This window comes from Saccostrea cucullata, unplaced genomic scaffold (assembly GCF_032062105.1).
Source record: "Saccostrea cucullata isolate Sc308-1 unplaced genomic scaffold, CSIRO_AGI_Scuc_v1 ctg3594, whole genome shotgun sequence".
In the NCBI taxonomy this organism is placed as follows: domain Eukaryota; kingdom Metazoa; phylum Mollusca; class Bivalvia; order Ostreida; family Ostreidae; genus Saccostrea; species Saccostrea cuccullata.
In genome coordinates, this window is record NW_026934137.1 from 49,673 (window position 1) to 65,422 (window position 15,750).

Below are 15,750 nucleotides of genomic sequence, written 5' to 3' on the forward strand. Positions count from 1 at the left end.
TTATTTTGTGTGTAGGTGTATAACTTGCTCGTCAATGTTTGTTTTTCTTACAATGCGTGACATTTTTATCTTTTTCCAACAAGTGATTCGGAAAAGTCTTTTTAAAAGTTTGTATGTTGGTAAAAATCTGTCAGTACACATATCCTTTTTCATGCAATTTTTTGCTTTTATTTTGGTATTAATATCTGGTGATATAGAAACAAACCCAGGCCCTACTTATGAAAGTGTCCTTGACATTTTACACTTAAATATTCGAAGTCTCAGAAACAAAACTGATCCACTTAAAGCCATAGTAAATGATTTTGATATTTTGTGCTTTACTGAAACGCATCTCGATGACAAAATTTTGAATAGTGATATTTCTTTAGAAGGTTTTAATTGTATTTTTAGCAAAGATCGAAATTCTTTCGGAGGCGGAGTCATTATTTACACAAGTTACAACATTCGATCTCACAGACGAATGGATCTCAAACCTGTCAATATTGATGCTGTCTTGTTAGAAATTGATAACCCTACCTCTCAACTCTTCTTATGTTGCGTATATCGTCCTCCGCACGCAGATTCCACTTTTTGGAGAAATTTTTCATGGTCTTTAGATAAAATAAGTGAGCTTTCCGACAAAATAATAATTGTTGATAATATAAATGTTGATCTCTTAAGCACTTCTCACACACATATCATATATGATATAATATCCAATTGTAGTCTGATCAACAGAATAAGCGAGCCAACGAGAATCGCGCATTCCTCTCGAACACTTATTGACCCAATATTTACAACATAAAGCATTGACGTAATAGAGTTATGAACTTTAAATGTAAGCGCGAATCTTAGCGACCACAGAGCAACTTATATTATGTGTGTCTCACCTTGAACAACAAAATTAATCATGCGTATAAGCGAAATGTATGGCTATGTAAAGAAGCTGATTTTGAAAAACTTAATTCCTTAATTAAAGATTGCGATAGGAACAGCTTAATAATTAACGCCCAAGATGTCGACGCTGCTACAGAAAACTTTAGTACTCATTTCCTATCGTTTGTACGAAAATGTGTTCCAGAAAAGTCGGTCACAATTCGTCCGAAGGATAAACCTTGGTTTGACTCGGTACTTAGAAAAAATATTGGAATACGCAACAGATTACATAAAATAGCAAGAAAAACGAAAAAAGAATCGGATAAGGCTGAATATCGAAAAATCAGAAATCAAGTCAACAACATGAAAAAATATGCGCTATCGAATTATTATGACAACATGGACCTTCAGTTATCAGAAGCGAGCGTTAATAATACTAAATTATACTGAAAAATGCTAAGAGATGCTTTTCATGTAAAACCAAACAAAGATATTCCACCCATAAAATACATTTCTGATAGCAGAGAAGAAAATATAGCTTTCTCAGACGATGATAAGGTCGATGTGTTAAACAAGTATTTTTCTTCTATATCCAATGTTGATGACTCTAACAAACAATTACCACAACAGTATTACCTATGCAATGACACACTAAGTGATATATTAATTACTGAGCAAGAAATTGTTGATATAATATCAATACTACCTTTTAATAAAGCAATAGGTCCTGATGCAATAAGCCACAAGATGTTAAAATCTACTATTAATTCTGTTTCTAAACCACTGTGTTGGTTATTTAATAAGTCACTGGAAGAAAATATATGACAGGTGCTTGCCCATGGGGTGTTCAATATCTTGTTCTATTTTTGAGACATTTAGCACTGCCTTACAATGGATAGCTTGTTCAAAGTTCGGTGTATCCAATATGCTGCATATTTTGAATGATTTCTTATTTTTAGGTCCACCTGATTCCCCAGTATGCAATTTAGCTTTATGTCAGTTCATTTCAATGTGTGAAGTTATAGGGGTACCTATTAAATGTTAAAAAACTGAGGGGCCTTCAACTACATTAATCTTTCTGGGTATAGAGTTAGATACTATGAACATGGAAGCTAGATTACCAAGAGACAAAATAGGAAAAATTAAGAATGCCCTGCATTCTGCCAAACGACGTAAAAAGATTACTCTGCGTGAGCTTCAATCTCTGATAGGCCTGCTAAATTTTGCATGTTGTGTTGTTGTCCCGGGAAGGGCATTTTTACAGCGGCTTATTACACTCACCATAGGTGTTTCAAAACCACATTTTCACATTCGTCTGAATGCACAGGCTAGGTTAGATTTGAGTGCTTGGTGCGAATTTATTGAGAATTTTAATGGAAAATCTATGTTTATTGATGACCATTGGCAGAATTCTCAAAAACTACATCTGTACACAGATGCTGCAGGAAATTTTGGTTATGGTGCTGTTTTCGGTACTAAATGGTTCTATGGTACCTGGGATGACATGGGTCTATGACAGGTCTACAATATCACTTTTAAAGAGTTATTTCCAATAGTTATTGCAGTAGAAACTTGGGGAGATGCACTTGCAAACAAATCAATACTTTTTCATTCAGATAATATAGCTGTAGTAGAAATTATAAACAAAACTTCTTCTAAAGACACCTCTGTTATGTGCTTATTGAGACGCTTTGTGCTCGCTTGTTTAAGGCATAATATTTTATTCAAAGCGGAGCATATTCCTGGAAAAATAAATGTCTTACCAGATCTACTTTCGCGATTACAGGTGTAGAAATTCCTTGGGTTGGCACCATACATGGACCGATTTTCAACTACTGTGCCAAAGCCATACATTCATGTTTGAATGAGATTGCATCTAAATTGTTGGAAGCCTCAGTAACTTACAATACTCAGCAATCTTACAAGACTGTTATGTCTGTTTTTCAGAATTTTTACAGAAAAGTATTTCACACCAGGCCTGAATTTCCTACGGAAGTAGCACAGGTTATTTGTTTTGTGTCTTGGCTACATAAAGAAGGAAAATCCCACAACACCATCAACACTTATGTTGCTGGTCTGTCATATTACCACCGTCTAAATGGTTTCACAGACACCACACAATTTTTTATTATCAAAAAACTAATTAAAGGTGCACAACAGCTGTCAGGTACACCTGATATCAGGCTACCTATCACACTTCAAATATTGCGCAAACTTGTACATGCAGTTAAAAACACAGTCTCTGAAAAATTCAATAGGCTTCTCCTTAGGGCAATGTTTACTCTGAGTTTCTTTGCTTTCTTACGCGTAGGAGAAATAACAGCAAAATCCCCCAGTAACATTAAAAATGTAATACAAATGGAAAACTTGAAATTGGACAAACCTTTGACAAATGCAAAATACATGACATTAACTCTAAGACATTTCAAGCACAACGCAGACCGGTCTGTTTACAAATAGCTACCCAAAAATGTAAATCCATTTGTCCGGTTCGTGCTATGGTGAAATACATTGAAGCACGAGGTTCAGCTCAGGGTCCCTTGTTTACTTTTGATGATTGCAATCCCATTTCACAAGCATATTTTACATCAGAACTCAAGAATGTAGTGTTATATACTGGTCTTGACCCCAAGCTCTATAGGTCTCATAGTTTTCGCATAGGGGCAGCTTCTTATGCTTTTCACTCCAAATTATCTGAAGAAAAAATCCGCCTTATGGGTCGCTGGAATTCTAATGCAGTCAAACGATACTTCCGTATACCAGTGTTTGATACTATTGAGGTTTCACCTACTAGTCAGACTGACTGAGGCAGCTGATGATGAAGGTGTAGTACCCCTCCCTCCCCTTCCCTCTTGCAATCATAAATGTATTATTTATATTCAGACTGTCTGAGGCAGCTGTATATTTATGTCAATTCCATATTTCTACTTAGTGGCCGTTATCCAATACAGAATTTTGTAGATAACAGTTTCGGCTTTTTATGACATAAAGAGATTTTGATTTATTTCATACACATGATACATATGACTTTGGATTTCACTGGACTTCGTAGTTGATCAATTATGACTGTCTGAGGCAGCGTAAGTTGATGGAGATATATATGTAGTGTATGAACTTGTGCCAGTTTTAGACTGTCTAAGGCAGCTATTATTGTTTATATGTTTATCAAGCTTTAGGGAATAATGTGGACATTTTCCTTTATGCACAATTTGTATCCAACTGGTTTTTTGTGTAGCATTTTACATTTTCTTTATACAGGTGTTTATATTTTACATGTATAATGTACTGGATAAACTATTGACTGTCTGAGGCAGCATTGTCTATACAGTCGGACTGTATTTGTACGGGTATTGTTAAATAAGTTGCATTTACCAACGTCTCGTTTTTGCTTGTATTATATACGGACAGGTTTTGTTTTTTAGGTTCATAGCTTGTCCTGACATTTTCTTGATGTATGTTGTACTTGATTTTAACGCTACTCAAGATTTATGTTTCCAAGAACTGTTTAAGCAATAGACATTAGGTATATGTTACCCTGTCATACTGATATTTCACATTTTTCTCCCATTCATCTCCTCTGGATGGGGCACTTGTCTCTAAGCTGCTGTTTTCGACAAGTTTGTGGCATGTTTTTTAATCAAGTACCATCTTTTTTGCCATTTTTAGTCATGTGTGTTTTTATTGTGTACATACTTATAGAGTTCTATATGCATTGTTGTTCTATATTAATTAGGGCAAATTTAAGATATGCATTTCATTTTTTATTGTATGTACCTTTTTGGTTGTTTTTAATTTTTCATTGTGACAGGTGTAACATATATTTAATATCAAACAATACTGCTGTATATTTCATTGGCATTTGTAATAAATGTTCTTTTCAATTCAAATACTTGTTGATATCATTTTTGGCAAAAAACAGAGCAGAGTAGATTCTGGCAGAAAAACTGAGGATTGGTATTTGATGAAAAAATAGACGATGGTATAATTGTATTTATGTGAAGCATAAAGTAATTTATACCATCTCTATTGTAAAATTTTTATTTTCTATATTCCGGATTTTGTTATGCCTCCAGTTAAGATTTTCGTCTTACAAAATCCTTTATCTCGGATCACGTGATCATTGTTTACTGTAATTTTAGAAGGGAGAAGATTTTGACCCTCCTCCTCCCCTTCATCCACCGGTGCTTATTGTGTGTTCAAATGAAGCTAGTCATATCATGTTTTGTCATTTTGCTCAATCTGTATTATACTTGTTGGCAATTCAAGATTGTTACTAGTTCTTTTTCTACAATAACTTTTAGGTACTAAAATTAAGTTAGTGCCAATATTGTTTTTATTCAAGCTAGTCCCAATTCTTTTGCCGTTTTATTTTTAAGTATGGACATGTTTTTTAATCAAGTACCATCTTTTTTGCCATTTTTAGTCATGTGTGTTTTTATTGTGTACATACTTATAGAGTTCTATATGCATTGCTGTTCTATATTAATCAGGGCAAATTTAAGATATGCATTTCATTTTTTATTGTATGTACCTTTTTGATTGTTTTTAATTTTTCATTGTGACAGGTGTAACATATATTTAATATCAAACAATACTGCTGTATATTTCATTGGCATTTGTAATAAATGCTCTTTTCAATTCAAATACTTGTTGATATCATTTTTGGCAAAAAACAGAGCAGAGTAGATTCTGGCAGAAAAACTGAGGATTGGTATTTGATGAAAAAATAGACGATGGTATAAATTCCCAGATAAAAGGAAAGTCGCTCATATATTACCGTTGTTTAAAAAGGATGATCCTTCAGTAGCTACTAATTATAGACCGGTATCATTGTTGAGCTGTGTTAGCAAAATTATGAAATGAATTGTTTTTAAACATGTTTACAATTACTTTCATCAGAATGATTTATTTTACAAATTTCAAGCAGGCTTTTTGCCAGGTCACTCAACTGTTCACCAACTACTTGAAACTTATCACACTACATGTATAATTAAGAATATCGACGAAGGAAAATTTTGTTGCATGGTATTTTGTGATCTGTCTAAAGCTTTCGACAGAGTTTGGCATAAGGGTTTACTTTTTAAATTAAAAACATATGGATTATGTGGAAATATTCTTACCTGGATAGAGAGTTACCTATGTAATAGAAGACAGAAAGTTATGTACAAAAATATTTTTTCGTCTAATAGAAACATTAACGTTGGTGTACCACAAGGATCTGTTCTTGGTCCTTTACTTTTTTTTTGATTTATGTGAATGATGTATCAGAAAACATGATTTCATTGTGTAGATTGTTTGCAGATGATAACTTGTTGCAAAGTTCCTATTATAATGTTGCAACTATTGAATATACTTTAAATCATGATTTAGATATTCTGGATAAGTGGTCTACCAAATGGCTTATGAAATTTAACCCATCTAAAACAAAAGCATTATACTTTACATTAAAATCCAATCATTATCTCCCAAAATTACAATTTCAACGATGTAATCCAGAATACATAACCTCTCATAAGCATTTAGGATTACTTTTGAGTCAAAATCTTAATTGGTCTGATCATATAGACAATGTAGTTAAACAGGCTTACCAAAGATTAGGTCTTTTGAAAAAGCTGAAATATAATATCGGTAGAAAAACTTTATCTAAAATGTACATAACTTTTATTAGACCGCTACTTGAATATTGTTCTATAGTTTGGGATGGGTGTTCTTTACAAGACGTTGAACGATTAGAAAAGGTGCAGCTTTATGCTGCAAGAATAATTACAGGGTTACCAATTATCCCTTCAAGAGATGCATTATATTTAGAAACAGGATGGGAACCTCTTGCAGATAGGCGAAAAGTAGCAAAACTAAATACTATGTATAAAGTTCATCACAACTTAGTATCCGATTATTTAAAAAGTATTTTTCCCGCAACAAGACGTAATGAATCAAAGTACGACACACGCAATAGAGAGGACTACACTATTCCTAGATGTAGACTTGAAATATATAAGAAATATTTTGTTCCTGATACAATAAACCAATGGAATAGTCTGAGTATCACCACTAGAAACAGCATATCTTTTAGCAGCTTTAAAAACAACATACATAAAAACCCAGCAGACCCCCTTCTTATTTCTTCCATGGTAATAGACGACTAAATATCATACATACTAAACTACGACACAATTGCATTTGAAATTATGATCTTTATAAAAGAAATATTATCGAGAGTCCTAACTGTTCATATGGTACACCAGAAGACCCATATCAATTTTTTTTTGTCTGCAATAAGTACCAATATGCTAGAGAAAAACTATTCAGAGATTTACTGTGTCTTACGAAACCAAATATTAAATTGAACATTATTGATTGCCACTTACTTCTGTGGGGAGATGAGTCACAAAATGTAGAAATCAATAAATATATTTTTCAGTCAGTTCAAAAATTTATAAGAGATTCTGGTAGATTTAATTAATTATTACTGCCTAACACTTACACTCTATATAGTTATATATATTTATCATATGTAACAAATGTATGTTTCAATTTAACAAACATGTTTGTACATCAATATTCCCTTTTCACTTATTTTCCATATGTATATATATTACAGTTATATATTATATATGTATATATATGACAGTTGTATGGTGAGAACCTAGTAAGTTGTTAGAACTTGTGTTCAAACCATTTGTATAGTATTTATACAATAAAATATGTTCAAACAAAACCAACAGAAAACAGATACGTAACTACATATACATAAACAATACACAATCTTGTATCATATTTTGTACATAATGCACATTATTAAAACATGTACCTATCTTATGTATCAATAAGAGAGTAGTTTTGCCTTTCTATGTATCTATATACAGACACTATGTCAGTTAATTTTGAAGGTCCACTCCCTACATAAAGAAGATGAGTTTTGTAGTCATAGGTCAACCCGTACCGCTTGATATGTATACTCCGTGGTTTGGTCAACAGGAGTGACAAGAAGTTACCATCCTTGTCAATCATCTGTACAGTGTCAGTGAGGGTATCCACCACCAGAATATGTGACAGGGCGTCTGTGCAGATTGCTGAAGGATTAAATCCTTGTCGCAGTCCTGATCCTGATGGAGGTCCAGTGTAAGAGAAGCGATGTTTGCCTCCAGAGTCAACCACCACAACTGCACTTAAAGCATAATCTGACACAATGAAATCTCCATTGTAATTTTTTGTGAGGTACTTCGGATCTACATATAAATTTTCACCTTTGTGGTCTAATCGGATATATAGTGTGGATTTCTACTTCGCCACTGCTGTAATATCGCTTTTCCATGCCATTATATGCATTGTAATTAAAAATCCTCATCCCATTTAGTGTTTCTCTTTACACTTTGGACAAAGGTTGCTTTTACATGTTTTGCAGTAGAATTCTGTGTCCCCATAACAGACAGAACATGTCCGTACCATACACTGAGTGCTGAAATCTTCCATGGTTATGGTATTGCAGGTGTTTGTCTTCCAGCAATCAAACTGTGTCAATTATACACCAAATTTTAATGTCGTACATGTACAAGTCATAAATTTACATCACTGATCATGACGTTTTAGTTCATAATTTTAACATACACAGGATTTCTGATTAATCAGCACTAATGCAATACAAGGTCTGATACAAAAAAAACAACAACATTTTATTGCTTTTTAGATTTTAAAATATTCCAGATATACATTTTAGTACTCAAAGTTCATGCAATGATTAAATACATTAATTTAATGATTTGCACAGGATGAAATCTGGCCATTCAGTGGACTGAATGATAACTGAATGGTAGCTGATTGACAACAGAATGGTAACTGACAAGGTAGTTTTCAATTGACATTCAGTTGCATTTCATTTGTCAGTAAGTCAACTGAATGGCACATACATTTCAGTGACCTTTCACTTGTCATTCAATGACCTTTCCTTCATATTACAGTGACCTTTCATTTATTATTCAGTTACTATTCCGTCATATTTCAGTTACCATTCTGTCATATTTCAGTGACCTTACAGTTATCTTTCAGTGACCATTCCGTCATATTTCAGTGACCTTTCAGTTATCATTCAGTTACCATTCCGTCATATTTCAGTGACCTTTTAGTTATCATTGATTGACCATTCAGTCATATTTCAGTTAACATTCCGTCATATTTCAGTGACCTTTCAGTTATCATTGAGTAACCATTCCGTCATATTTCAATAACCTTTCCGTCATATTTCAGTGACCTTTCCGTCATATTTCAGTGACCTTTCATTCGCTATTTAGTTACTATTTCCGTCATATTTCAGTGACCTTTCAGTTATCATTCCGTGACCATTCCATCATATTTCAGTTACCATTCCATCATATTTCAGTGACTTTTCAGTTATAATTCAGTGACCATTCCCTCATATTTCAGTGACCATTCCGTCATATTTCAGTGACCTTTCAGTGACCATTATGCCATATCATAGTAACAATTTTGTACTGTTTCAGTAAGACAGTGACTATTCATTCATATGTCAGTGGCCATTCCATCATATTTCAACAATCTTTTCGTCTTTTTTATGACCATTCAGTATTCAGTATTCATTCCATTGAAATTAATTGATTCTTCAGCATTCTTAATTAACAATGAAATCAGCTTTTAAAACATCTCATCTCTAGGATATTGTTAGTTCATTTATCAAAAAAAAGGTCATTGAATTCAAATACAGTATAGCCCAATTACTACGCATTAAACTCTGGAAATCACATTTACGAACAAGGTTTTAATAAACAATATTAGACCTTAAATTACGGATTCATGAACAAAATTACATAAGTTTAAAAAAAATCACCATAATACTCATATTTTTCAATGTTAAATAACAGCTTTATGCAAAAAAAGTAACAAAAAATTATTTTTTTTTTTTTGTTTTTTTTGGGGTTTTTTTAATATAGATCTGAATTGGCATTTTAAATTAGGGTCTGTGAGTTGGGCAGTCAAATAAGGATACATATTTTTTTTCTACATCTGAAGTTAAACAAAATTAGACAGAATTTGGTCTAAATATAGTCAATAAATATGAATATAATTTAATCACACATACATAAATACATGCATTAGCTACTATTAAAATCACAATAACAATACACTCATTCCAAATTATCAATAACAATTTTTAAAAAAATAAATAGATATAAATATTTCATAAATAATCTATGATAAATAAATCTGGCAAGAAACAAGACAAAGAATATCAACTCCCCTCAGGTACTAAATTATTTCAAGAAAATATTTTGAAAGTAATAATTCATTTCTCAAACAACTGAAGTTTATTCTCCTTTATTTTATTTCAATAAATTTTCACTTGCAAAATGTTCTTATATTGATTAACCACTTATTCCTCATTAAAAAAAAACAAAAAAAACATTGAATCTGTAGTTAAAGGGGGATTGAGAACATTTTTTAAATTGTTTCACAAATTACCTTTCTTTTAAATGTTCAATGCAGTATTAATAGAAACCATGACATAGGTGTTGACTTAGTGTAATAAGAGTTTCACAGCATCACCGTCAATCTCTCTCTTCTTCGCTCCTTACAAATCGGGGACAGTCTTCAGTCTCTTGGAAGGAATGTCCAATACCACGCGCTTCTTCATCTGCCTCTTGTGTTGAGGAGTTAATCTCTGCACTCTAGCTTCCTCTAGCTGGTCCTTAAAGGCACGAAACGAATCCTACTGTCATGGGAGACGCCTCACGACAAAGTGTTTCACTTCCCCATCCTCATCCATCTCGGATTCCTCAGATGAGAGGTAGTCTGGGGTCATAACTTTGAGAAGTTTCTCTTTATCCATGCCCTGCAAGGCCTCATCCTTCAGGGACTTGACTGTTTGTTTGAGTCTTGCAGCTCTCTGTAATATGAAAACAAGGATATACTAGCGGCTTTAACAATTAACCAAAATGTATAAAAACATAATAAACATGATAATCAGAAGTCAAAACTGTATCTCTACTGGTTTGTATTATTTAAATATCAAATGCAGAGAAAAATTAGCTGTTTGGACTTGAAAACTGCAACAGCATTTAATAAGACAATGATCCTTGATATATTTTTTTTTTGTTAAGATTGCAATCATATTAAAATTTAATTCTAATGAAATTTACAGTTACCTTTAATTTCTATTTTAAGTTACATGTACCTTTAACAGTGCACATTGAAATAAAAAAAAAAATACCCGATATACAAATTATGTATCTTGTGTAGTCTTCTTGTATACTCAAAAGTTATTTTGAAATTAGAACAAAAAAATGTAGAAGGAGTAGAATTTTGAAAGTATTTCAAAGAAATTTCTTTTTTTTTCGTGTATCCTTCAATACTGCTAGTTGAAATAAAAGAAACCGATACAATGAATTGTGTATCTAACATGTCTAAATGTCTTCTTGTGTGGAAATCAGACTGAACTTGTAAGAGGAGCAGCATTTTAAATGTATTCATAGAAATTTCTGTTTTAGTAACCTCAAACAGAATCAAAAATTCAATATTCAGAATTATCCATCTTAAAGTGTAGATAATCTACTGTACTTGTGAGCCAAGTTATATTAAAATCAGACCAAAAACTGTAGGAGGAGGAGTGTTTAAAAGGTATTTCAAAGAAAGTATGAAGTGACATAGGGCCTGCGGTAAATTATCAAAAAATTAAATGTAAAAATTTCACGCTAATTTTCTTCATGCAAACAAAATGTGCACCCTGATGGAATACTACTTCTAACAAAAATAGATTGTCTCATTGGATACCAACAACTTTGACCCTTTGACCTTGACCTTGGAGATTTCCGTACTTATGAAAAAACTATGACCTTGGCCATAACTTTTAAATGGTAAGGGCTAGGGCTTTCAAACTTCACATATTTTATCATTGTGAGGAGACTTTTTATTGGATATCAAGAACTTTGACCCTTTGACTTTGACCTTGGAGTTTGACCTATATTTACTCTTTAAAAACTTTAATCTTGGCCATAACTTTTGAACAGTTCGGGCAAGGGCTTTCATACTTCATGTATGTAATAATTGTGGCAAGACCGTTCTTAAGAAACTAATCTATTTCGTCATACGGGGTTACTTTTGACTTTTGATTGAGAAGAGAAAGGGCTTTCATATCTGACATGCACATTACTTTTGACAATATTTGACACAATATGTCATAAAAAATGACATCCCACCCACAAAGGTGTTCGAGATTAAAAAATGTTTCCATAATTATACACTGAGTAGTCAAAAACGTTGCAAATGTAAACTGTACATCTAAAAGTTTAAGACTATGTGATTGAAATCATTTTGATTCTAAAATTGTGAAAAGTATGTGTCCATTGTATATAAAATTAAGGCAGTCATGTTCAATAGTTATTTAAGGATGCACTGTCAAGTTAGTAGATTATACCAGGGCATCAACGATAGTTGAAATTGTGGGATAATTTGCATAACGAGTAAAGCTAACTAACTAGACAGTGATTCCTTATATTTCCTTTTCATTGTCTAATAAAATTGTAAATTTAGATTTTAAAAATATAAACAAATAGATTCAAATTACATGAGGCCACCCGTGTCAATTTCAATATTCCACCCATTGAGGTCAAACACAAAGACAGCCGCACAAGATTTACATGCATATTTGACCTCCTTAGAATCAGACACAATGGCAGATGCACAAGATGGAAATATTTAAATGTTAATACTAGCCTAAGGTACCTTATGATTGTTGATGTACAGATATACAAGTATCATTTTGCAATGCTTGATACAGAATTTGGATTTATAGGCATTTACTATCTATGTCAATTCAACAAAAATCCTTCGGAAACAATAACGACCAAAAGGTGTGTTGAATGTTGCCAGTTTTTGGCTTTCCGAGTCAAGTGGTATCTGCCAATAACCAATGTTGGAGTCTAGTTTTCTGAAAACTTTGGCACCTGCAAGACGAGTAGTGATCTCCTCAATCGTGGGTAGTTGATAGAACTCTCGCTTGATTGCCTTATTGAAATCTCGTTTGTCCAGACATATCCTTAGTTTACCATTGGACTTTTCTGCACATACGATGGAACTAACCCATTTCGTTGGCTCATCCACTTTTCCAATGACGCCTTGGGACTCCATTCCATCTAACGAGGCTTTTAAATCATCTCGTATTGTTGCTGAAAATGTTCTAGGTGGATGTACTAAATATATTTGGTATCAGTTGCACAGGTAAATGTGAAAAGGTGAACTAAACACAATCGCACATTCAATGAAATAATACGTAAACAAAATGGAAAATGTAATACATACATACGAGGGTTGTCCCGTAAAATCGTGGACACAGCGCCTTTCTCGAAAAGTAATAGGCGCTCCAAGCTGAAAATTTCAGTAAATGTTTATTTATCATATTCAAATGCATGATAATTTTTTTTTTGATAAAATATAGGCAAAAATAAAGATTTTATTATGCTTGATTTTGCACGGGGTATTGTCCTACGGCGCACGGACAAAAAACCAAGGTTTTATTAAAGAATACACAAGTTCAAATTCAAATTAAAGTTTTAAATACATAAGATTTGGATTAGAATTATCCTAATTCAATTCCGCAATTAATTTTGTAGTCTCTGTAAAAATTTTAAGGCATTTGGTTAATTTTTGGCAGTTTCTCGAGCAATCGAAATGGGAAAGTGGTAAACACAACACACGAAAAATGGCGACGTTTTATGACGTTACAGCGCACCGGAGAGCAGTTCCATACACCTTTAGAGACTTGAAATGACCATAGAAGAAAAAAAGATTATAAAAATATCACCATATCTTAAGTATACAAATGAAATAAGAGTTTTCTTAGCGAAGTCTTTTTTGATCGAGTCCCTAAGGAGTACAAAACATACGGACAAACTCCTAATGTAATAGTAAAAGACGCTGTCACAGTAGACTGCCGATATGAGATTTTCTATTAGTTGAATGATGGTGAGAATATTGTCCGTAACTTACTAATAAATCTTCAGAAGATCGCATGAGAGTGCCAATTAGTTCTTCGACTGTTTATGGAGACTAAAGAATGTGCATCAATGGAATTCCTAAATATGTCGGACTAATCCAACTTTTTTTCAGAAAAAATAAAACATGACGCTGTTAAAGACACTTTGACGTTATAATCAATGCGCCGTAAGGTGATACAATACACGGCATAAAATCACATAATTTGTTTATTTATGCATATATTAATCTGAAATTTGCTGTGTATATTACTAAAATATGTACTAAATAATAATGAAAATTTCAGAACGCAGTGATGTTAATTTTTGACACTAGACAACTTGTCCACGATATTACGGGACAACTCTCGTACACTACTTGAAGAAGGGTCAAGGTAAAGGCTACCAAATGTAATAAAAACCAAAAATATCCAAGTGCATTTTAATTTTGATATGGCATATGCTTATTTATAAGCAAAGATCTTCTGATTTAACAGAAATATTTCCTCGACGGAAAAAATAACGTTTACACTATTTCACAATGTGATAAAAATATTCTTTATTTCTGAAAAGAAAATCCATAGAGTGTTTTCTTATTTTAAACTCAATTTATCCATCATTATACTTAGATAGATAATATGTACAGAGTTTCGAACAAACTTTTTCTTGTAAGAAACTTTTAAGATTTTTGTCCCGTAAGAAACTTTTTAAGATTTGTTAAAAAATCTTTAAAATATATGACACAATGTAATAAATTCCCATTAAAGAAAAGGCAAACTTCCTTGAATTTCACTTTAGCATTAAAATTATGGCATTAAAATAAAATTCTCATTTTGTCCATTGATAACACTATTGAGAATTACAAATTATTTTGTATTAATATACATGTATCCCTTAAATGTATTCTGACGTAAAAATTAGTTTAAATATCTCCATTTATTCGATACGCAAGAGCATGCTCTAATTATGAACAATTTCTAAAAAGGTAAATTATTGACAAACAAGTTGATGAAACAAGAATATTAGCAGTCTAGTTTTAAGTCTTCATTTCGTATGTTTTTAGATCTATGGTCGATACAATGACCTTGTCAGCAAACACAATTTTTCATTGAATCAAATGCTTACTGTCGTTTTTCACACTAATTGTTAGTCCATTATTTATACACTGAATTGTGGACGCATTTTCCCATTGTTTCCCGATCATGACAAGTAGCACACTTTGGGTGTGACCTGTCGGTAGGGGATACTCACTGATCCCACCTCAGATGTTTTAGAGGTCCGAATTTGCTATGGTTCTATTTTGTATTCTTTATTTGACTTTGAGCTTCAATAGTGTTCATTATCTACCTTTATTCCATGCAACAGATTATTAATAAAAAACTGCGATTAACCCCTGAAGAAACTGAGTATTGGTTCTAAATTTTGAGATGCTCAAAGGTCACAGTAACTTAAAGAATATGTCAATTTGCGAATGTTCTCATTTTTATGCCTCTTCATTAATTTTCAATTATTTTGTTTCAGAAAACATAGAGCAAGCTTGCCTACCTACGAAATATATATTTTCGTGTACTAGTATCAGATGCTTCTGTATCGAAAAAGTTCAAATAGGCAAGCTAATGCTATATGTTTCCTGAAATGAAAAGTTTCTCAATTTTGACAAACTTCCACCAGAATTGAGGAAACTTGAGAGAATCTCCCACATCTACATCCTCTTGTGACCTCTGTATAAGATTTACATCAAAATTAGGGATGATTTGAAAACAAGCATTATTTTAGGTTTTCAACTACAAGTTCTTATGATGTCTTGATTTTTATATCAAATATGGGGCAAGATTCGCCAGTTACCATACCTTTTTCTTTTGCACAAAGCTAGAACAATTTAAGTTAAAACTTCTAAAAACATTTCTGAATATCG

The 15,750-nt window shown here is 32.6% G+C and overlaps 1 protein-coding gene across 1 annotated transcript; it reads right to left on the minus strand.

The window, feature by feature from the left end:
- Positions 1–7,671: 7,671 nt before the first annotated feature.
- Positions 7,672–12,993, minus strand: LOC134240013 (uncharacterized). Its single transcript, XM_062722132.1, has 4 exons — positions 12,733–12,993; positions 10,601–10,753; positions 10,443–10,555; positions 7,672–8,023 (listed from the first exon to the last, which is right to left on the minus strand). Exons 1-4 carry the CDS (start codon positions 12,991–12,993, stop codon positions 7,672–7,674), a joined length of 879 nt encoding a protein of 292 aa, XP_062578116.1.
- Between the last annotated feature and the right edge of the window lie 2,757 nt (positions 12,994–15,750).

Bases quoted from the DNA above. Each gene is read 5' to 3' on its own strand.
- LOC134240013 (XM_062722132.1), bottom strand. From the start codon at position 12,993: ATGGAGTCCCAAGGCGTCATTGGAAAAGTGGATGAGCCAACGAAATGG. The intron at 10,556-10,600 runs GTGAGGCGTCTC...CGTGCCTTTAAG, and splicing joins GGGAAGTGAAACACTTTGTC to GACCAGCTAGAGGAAGCTAG. The intron at 8,024-10,442 runs GTAAGGAGCGAA...TTATGCTTTAAG, and splicing joins CTGAAGACTGTCCCCGATTT to TGCAGTTGTGGTGGTTGACT.